This window comes from Solanum stenotomum, chromosome 3 (genome assembly GCF_019186545.1).
Source record: "Solanum stenotomum isolate F172 chromosome 3, ASM1918654v1, whole genome shotgun sequence".
In the NCBI taxonomy this organism is placed as follows: domain Eukaryota; kingdom Viridiplantae; phylum Streptophyta; class Magnoliopsida; order Solanales; family Solanaceae; genus Solanum; species Solanum stenotomum.
Genome location: NC_064284.1, coordinates 11,207,714 through 11,215,773, shown reverse-complemented (window position 1 = coordinate 11,215,773; position 8,060 = coordinate 11,207,714). Strand labels below are relative to the sequence as shown.

At 38.0% G+C, this 8,060-nt stretch overlaps 1 protein-coding gene across 2 annotated transcripts; it reads right to left on the bottom strand.

Annotated features, from left to right (window-relative positions):
• Positions 1-572: 572 nt before the first annotated feature.
• On the bottom strand, positions 573-6,691 carry LOC125860650 (MA3 DOMAIN-CONTAINING TRANSLATION REGULATORY FACTOR 1-like). 2 transcript variants are annotated; one of them, XM_049540649.1, is made up of 4 exons: positions 6,493-6,690; positions 6,161-6,413; positions 4,184-4,278; positions 575-2,687 (listed from the first exon to the last, which is right to left on the bottom strand). In XM_049540649.1, exons 2-4 carry the CDS (start codon positions 6,396-6,398, stop codon positions 867-869), a joined length of 2,154 nt encoding a protein of 717 aa, XP_049396606.1. In that variant the 5' UTR covers positions 6,399-6,413; positions 6,493-6,690; the 3' UTR covers positions 575-866. The 2 variants fall into 2 exon arrangements, with proteins under 2 accessions (XP_049396607.1, XP_049396606.1); XM_049540650.1 differs by lacking the exon at positions 4,184-4,278 and having other exon boundaries at positions 573-2,687; positions 6,493-6,691.
• Positions 6,692-8,060: the final 1,369 nt, after the last annotated feature.

The following is an 8,060-nucleotide window of genomic DNA, read 5'->3' as shown; positions in this document are numbered from 1 at the left end:
CCCCCCCCCCCCCCCCCCCCCCTTTTTTTATATATATAAAATCTATGCTTATTTAACTGTTGGTTTGTTTGAACAAAGCTTAAGATATAAGAAATTGTACGGTATATATTTGCTAACTTTTTGGATATATCCTCGTGAGTGAAAAAGCTAGTGTCCTATTCCAAAAAGTAATCCGGTAGCCTAAAGATACCATTCAATAAAATTCTATTCAGTGAATTAACTTGTCTATTGGGCACTTGTTAAGAAACAATCGACTCTAATTACCCAATTGCACTTTGAAGTTACTAATACAAAAGAAATGCCACATCCTACTGAAAACAAAATAAGAAAAAAAAAAAAAAGTGCAATATTTAAAGGCTGATCATACCTTAAATTGTTCCAATATTGCACTTCACAGTTCACTCTCGTTCAATCTCCTGGTAATAAAGTATTATGCCCCCAGTTTGATCAAGGACAACAAGATCGTCCACTAAACAAGAAACAAAATTACATATGTAATCACAAAAGCAAATAAAGATGAAGACAAGTCGTTCATATAAATAATACAATCGACTTCCATCTCTCAAAAAGGACTCAACATGCAAATGGCACAAAGCAAGTTAACAATGTTGTATTGACCAAAATGATTGATAATGATCTGTACTATCATCCATATGGAAGGTAGCAAGGGTAATGCGGTATGCATTTACCCACTACATTAGATGAACGCGAGAGGCCTAATTTTTACATCAAGAAATATCCATCATACAAGAAACTCAAAAGAAAGAGGAACTAGGAAGGACTGGGTAGTCCGTGTCCATCTACCACTCCCAAATAAAACGGACTTGGAGAAGGCAACAACGAACAACATGCAGAGATGCAACAAGCTAATGTATCTGATTCTTCTCATTAATATATGAATCAGGTAACCCAAAAGACGGTAACAGCCAGCCTCTATCTTTGGCATGCTCCAAATAAAACATGAATTTATCCCTTGCATTCGGAATGTCAAGAGCCAGATCTTCAAGCCCATCATTGATCCTCCCAAAGCCTTTAGTCATCTGGTTTATGGTGATAAGCCCCTCGTTAAAGCATGCTTGCAGCAAATCCAGCATCCTGTCATTCTTCTTCTCCATTGCCATAACCAAAGCTTTCTTCACCACCTCATGATTGAAGAATGGCATTCCGAGCTCTCGTATGCACCGGCAAGCTTCACAGAGAACACCACTACTTTCAAATTCCTCCAGGAGCTTTTGTATCTTATCCTTTGCATCCTCCACAGCCCAGCCAGTCCCACCACCCCAACACCTCAGGATCCTTTCTCCAGCATGCCGTGCAGATCGAAGTGATTGAGCCGTACAGATGGTTTCTGCTCCACCGCTGCAATTTGGTGGCAGCTTGTTCGATATTTCCTCCAAATTCAGAGGAGCGAGGACATCATCTATTACAGCCCTAGCAAGGAAAAGAGCTAGTTCATTGGAAGCATCTAAAATGTCAAGTGCTGTATCTTCTGAAGATTCCAGTAGCATCACAAATCCATTCACTATGTCTTCAGTTGAAAAAATCTCAATATGAAGTGCAGAAAGCAAAACAGATGCCATTTCCTTTTCCTTGTTTTTCCTGTCCATGGCAAGGGTGATTAGCTTCTTCAGAAAAACGGGGTTAAACTCAGGTTGCCCCAAATCTTCCAAACTTTGGATTAGTTCTGGAATGTCATCCGAGAGAAAATATTCGTGGATTATGCTTACAATTTGTTTCTTGTATTGCTTCAATTTTTCATCATCTGGACCATTTGCTTGCCCATTTTCCCCTGTGGCTTTCAGAGAAGATGAATCAAGCCATCCCTCAGAGATTGCCTGAGGAACAATTGACTGGAATGACGTTTTTGCAGAAGGAATATCCAGAGAAAGATCATCGATACTCTCAGCCATCCTAGAAAATCCCTTCACCATTTGACTGGAACTTATAAGACCCTCTTCTGCGGCCTCCTTTAAGAGTTTCAGGATAAGTGGTTCAGCAGACTGCATCTCCATGGCTAAAACTAAAGCTCTCTTGACAACTTCATGATAGAAAAAAGGAACTTCCAACTGTCTTATGCATCTGCATGCCTCAACAGTATCTCCACTCTCAACATATTCCCTCAATAGATCAGCAATCCTTTTCTTGACCTTCTCAACAGTGAATTGGGTGCTTCCCCCCCAGCGCCTCTCGACAAGTTCTGCATGGTGTGGAGCTGAGAGATAGCGCTTCTCAGCAGTTTGCAACACCTGAAACCCCTTAGAGGATTTTGGTACCATTTTTCCGACTCTAGCGATAAAGGCTGGTGGAAGAATGTCATCAACCACAGCACGTGCGACGAATAAAGCAAGGATATCAACAGTATCTGGTATGTCCACTGCCAAGTCATCAGCAGACTCCACAAGCATGTAAAACCCCTGCCTGATCTGGGAAGGGTTGATGACATCGGCATAAAGAGCAGAAAGAAGAACTGAAGCCATTTCCTTCTCCTTGTCATGCCTATCCATGGCCATAGAAACAAGCCTCTTAATAATATATGGATGATACTCAGTCGAACCTAATTCCTTGAGATCAGACGCAGCCAGTTCCACGTTAGCAGTGCTGAAGTATTCCTCTATAATTGATACTACAGATTTCTTGTAATCATCTAATGGATCAGAGACAGCAGTTCCTACAAGCTCATATGGCTCCTGTTCATTTAGAGCAACGTGGAGACAGCATTAATATTAAACCCTGATAAAAAATTACTGAGCCAGTATCCTACTACACTAATTAATCTAGCAATTACAGGTAAAACAGACTAGATCGGGAATCAATCGGTTCAGGAAAAATGGAATTGCCAGATAGAAAAGTAAAAATTTCTTTAAAAAAGATATGTATTTTGTGTTCTCTTCCCTTCACATGGCATTATAACTCCAAGGATTTAAAGTCAAAATACTGTTCATAACCAGTAATATTCTTAGCCCATTTTACTTGTCACGGTGATGGATGAACTGACGTGGCATATCCATGGGGAGGTACTAGGAGATAAACGTAAGAACGAAGATATTCAACACAAGGTGGGACTGGCCTCTATGGTGGACAAGAAGAGGAAAGCAAGGTTGAGATGATTCGGACATGTGAAGAGAAGATTCAGAAATGCCCAGTGAAGAGGTGTGAAAGGTTGACCATGGTGGGTCTAAGGAGAGGTAGAGGTACGCCAAATAAATATTAGGGAGAGGTGATTAGACATGACAGACCTGCAGCTTAAGGCCGAGAATTAGGGAAGAAGGTTAGTAAGTAGTAGAGCGTTGTCTAGTTTCCTTACAAGTATTATTACATTACTCTCCTATTGTCTTATTCTTTGATAGTAATTATTACATGTGTTTCCTTTGTTTTGGTTATCATATTATTTGTTGTTGCTACTATTTTTTCTCCATTATTTGCATCATGGTTTATTCACTATTGTATTCCCTTTCCATATCTGCTTTGAAATGCTTCACTTGAGCCGGGAATTTATCGAAAACCTCACTACTTTCATAAGGTAGGGGGTAAAGTTTGCATACACACCATCCTATTCAAACTCTACTTGTGGAATTACACTGATACATTGCTGATATTGCCCACTGCTCACTACCATTAAAATTTAATTTAAACAGACAAAGAAAAATGTTGATTATATACTTCAAGGGAAATATTGGAGCCTTGGCCTAGCGGTCAAGTAGGTTCCTTAGTGGAAAATGTGTTTAGAGTCTTTAGGATTCACAATATTTTGGTATTTTACTTATCAGTAAAAAGCACATTTGAGAGCCACAAAAATCAGTAGTTGGGGAGACGGATGTATATAAACAGGAAAGAAAGCAAAAACAAATTAATAATGGTGCATTGGGTATATATTATGTAGCACTTGGAAAAATAACTCTGCGATCATGACATAAGACAAATTGTTTTTCCTTTGCATTATCTTTCTCATCGCCGATTCCCTTCCCTCCTTTTAAATTCCTTTCTAAAATTCTAATCCACAAGTGCATAGTGTATATATTCTGAATGGTTTTAGAACTTGAGGGATGGTTGTATTCTATTGTACAATTGTAATATTACCAAAAAGATATTTAAGTACTCCAATAAAGAAGGATGTCACGTGCAATTTAACCCAAGTAACTTTCATTACCTAAGAAGTATGTTTAAATTAAGTGGCAAGACTCACCTCACCACTATCATAGTTGGGATCATTTCTATCAAGATGAGATTCAACACCAGTATCGAGCAATTTTCCCCAAGTGCCTTTACCACCAGCACCATCTGTTTCTCACCATCAAATAAGGAGAAGCCTTCAGTATATGGACGAAGAAAAAAAAAGAAAAGAACATACAAGTTGCATACTTCCGCATTCAAGAACACTGATTAAGTATGCAAGAGAAATTAAAGACATTATATTAGTCAGTTTCCAGGCTTCCATTATTGTAAAATTAGTAAGGATTCCAGAGGATGAGGCAAGACAAGAGGGATTACCAAAACCTAGGCTAGTACCTCACAAGTCTCTCAGCGAGAGCTGCACACCTGTCAACAAACATGAGAGAGAGAGGGAGAGAGATTGGGGAACATGGAGAGAACCACAAAGAAAAACTCATGCACCTGAAAAACCTAATGTCAGAAAAATGTTTGTACTATCTCTCATGTGCCCTTGGGCAAGGATGTACTAACAAACTTCAGCTCTTATTAGCTGGATCTTTGCGTGATGAACATAAACAGTTTTTTGGCATCAACAGAACACACTGCTCACATATCCATGAAAATTCATAAGTGGTGTCTCCCACGCCCTCACCCAAAAGTATATACACTACTCCGTCTGCCCTACTTCATTTCAATGCCATTTGACTCAGCAAAGGTGATAGAGCTCTACTTCCCTTCTCCCTCCCTCATGTTCTGGGTATTCAACCCACTTACAAGTAATTAACTTGATGTGATTTATATTAGTAATAAAAGAAGTGAATGTTGAACGACTAACTGAGCCGAGGGTTTATCAGAAACAACCTCCCTCCCTCATGTTCTGGGTATTCCACCCACTTACAAGTAATTAACTTGATGTGTATTATATTAGTAATAAAAGAAGTGAATGTTGAACGACTAACACCCACCCCTCCCTAGAGGCTCAGACTCCACTTTGTGGGATTACACTGGATATATTGTTGTTGTTATTGAAGGACTAACTGAAAACTTGACAAGATAAGGAAAACATCACATTCAGTTCTAAAAATGACTTGTCAAATGAATTAAAATCCTTGAAACTAGTGAACATTATTGCTAGGGCAATGGTGTCAAAATAGATTGGAGATGTTTTGAACTTAGCCAAATAAGAAAAAAATACTCGGTATTTTTAAAGCTCGGCTTGAGTTTGAAGTACTTTGAGCCTTGATCTCCAAGTAATTTTCCACTTCATTGATCCCTGGGCCACAGTCTTTGAGCAAGTGAGTACTCTCCTGAATTATTGGTATTGTGTGGACTTTGGAGTACAAATATAGGTGTTCACCGAGAACAAAGGCAGAATTGAGCATGAGTTCAACTGAAGTCATACAACAGAACTTACAGGAGAGGGCAGAATGGAGCATGAGTTCAACTAAACTCAGCATTTTTGACATGCAATGAAAATGTACACCAAGTGAAAACTGAAAAGTACCAACATTTCAACAACTATTAGATTCAACGGGCTAAGTGGTAAAACCTTACAGGTTGAACTCATCAAAATTAAATCCTTAATCAACCTCTTACAGGGAAGTCTTGGAGTATTCAAGTGACATGAAAAATAAGTGTTGCGTTATGTGCAATTCACTGCACTGTGGCCTCTTTTCCAACTATAATAGCCTACCCCAAGTGTGATTAGTTCACACCTTAGAGCAAATTAAGTCCATTTTCAAAGTACATTAATCCAGAAATAATGTGAAAAAGTTCAAATTTGCCGTACGCCTGCCTTCAAAAAGGCATTTCTATTTCGATAATTCGATTACTAAGGGCAAATTTTAATCCGTTAGACACAATAAATTCTTTCATCTTAAGCTCAATAAGAAGCACATGATGTAGTCTATTGACTGGGTATTAAAAATTCATAGCCAGGATTCAATACAAAAACTTAAGAAACACTAAAACATCGTCATGATTGATCAATCCAAAAAGTAATACTACTCACCCTTCTTAACCCGTATATGTTTCCCTGAGTGCGTACGCCGCACATGTCGTACAGCAATCCCAGCCCCACCGCCTGGTGCCTTCACATGATGTTCCGACAAGAGAACGGAAGAAGATTTAGCACCTGGAGATTTCAACGTCGGAGACTTTGGAGAAGATGACAAAACCTCCACATTCACCGGTGCTATATCCAGCATCTCCCTCTGTTGTTCAGTCAAAAATCCCTCACTTGACTCCATTTCAATTCCCAAAACCTGCACATATCAAAACCATCAACTCTCCACTTAACAAAATCAACACAACTGTTTTGATTCTGATTCCTGTTTTTTTCACCTCTCAATTCCTCTGGCTCCTGATCGGTGAGCCAAGAGAGGAGGAGGATACAAAATCGAGAATCAGATCGTCAAAACAAGCTTCAAGTATATTGCTGAAACCCTAGATCAGTGAAGCAGAAGAATAAAAAATGTATATAAATTATATATGTATTAATAGATTTTGTGGATTTACAGATTGAGAAAGTGAGTTGAAATGGATGAGAATGTAAATAAAGAGTAGTATATAAATAGGGAGGAAGATTAAAGGTACACGTCAGCAACAAATGTCGCTATCCACGTGGCATTAGTCTTGTGTCGTTTCTGTTTGTGAAGCTCCATTTCATCGTGGTTCGGGTTAGGGTTTGGTTATTAGGAAGTTACATTGATTGCCCTAATTACTTGCGGACAAAAGTTTACGTGTTTAACTGGCTAATTGTTTTTTGGATTTGATTTGCACTATAACCACTTTTAGAAGAGTTGCTTTAGAAAAATACTTTCCAGTTGTTCTCTTGTCTTTTGATTAGGAAAGCGTCATATATTAAGGGTTTATTAATAATATAAGACTCTGCTAAGTGGTAATACGATGCATAGAGTTTGACACATGTCCGATGTTGAAAGATCGAAAATAGAAGTGTTATAATCTTTGAATGGAAGCCTCGATAAACGGCAATAGTAACCCTAACTGTCCTAAGGTAGCGAAATTTCATGTCGCATAATTATTGATCTGCACGAATGGTGCAATGGCTGCTCCGCTGTCTCCGACATGGACCTGGTGAAATTGAATTCTCCGTAAAGATGTGGGAAATCAACGGCTAGACGGTAAGACTTTTGTAAAGTATTTAGTAGGCATTTAGATTTTGAACATGCGATTTAGCCATTCATCGAAGCTTCGATCACTGACTTTTTTATTAAGTCAACAGTTTTCTTAACCTTACAACACTGGACAAGTGTCAACCCTTATACATGGTTTTACGACTTTGTGGAGACTAGGAGTGTGTATCAATCGGTTCGGTTTAGTTTTAGTATTATCGATTTAGTTTATTGGTTTTTGGTTTTTAAATATGCTAAATCGATGACCAAACCAATAAGATATTTGTTATTGGTTTTTGGTTTATCGGTTTTGATCTTTAACGGTTCGATTTTCGGTTTAACCAATAAGAAAATGATTTCAAAACAAATATATGACTTGTCCAACAATTTAACGCGAAATAAAAAAGAGAGAAATCTAATTACTCATTGAGTGCAAAAAATTCTGCTTAGTGTACTAGGTCGTTTGGTAGAATGTATTAGAGAATATAATGCATGCATTAGCTGTGTGTATTAGTAGTACCTTGTTTGGTACATTTTTTCATGCCATGTATAACTAATGCAAGCACTAGTTATACACTCTATTGTGTATTAACTTGTGTATTACTAATACCAAGGAATTCTAGGTATTAGTAATACATAACATTTTAACACTTACATTATATTAAATAATTACAAAACTACCCTTAAAGCCTTTTCATTTTCTTTGTTGTCTTAAGTTTTTGTTTTTATTTTGATTTGCTTTTCGGTATTTTTTAATTTTTTGGTGTCTTAATAGGC

Excerpts from the sequence above, each read along its gene's own strand:
- LOC125860650 (XM_049540649.1), bottom strand. The coding sequence starts at position 6,398 with ATGGAGTCAAGTGAGGGATTTTTGACTGAACAACAGAGGGAGATGCTG. Across the intron at positions 4,279-6,160 it reads ACATATACGGGTTAAGAAGG|ATGGTGCTGGTGGTAAAGGC; the intron begins GTGAGTAGTATT and ends GGTGAGAAACAG. Across the intron at positions 2,688-4,183 it reads CCAACTATGATAGTGGTGAG|GAGCCATATGAGCTTGTAGG; the intron begins GTGAGTCTTGCC and ends CTAAATGAACAG.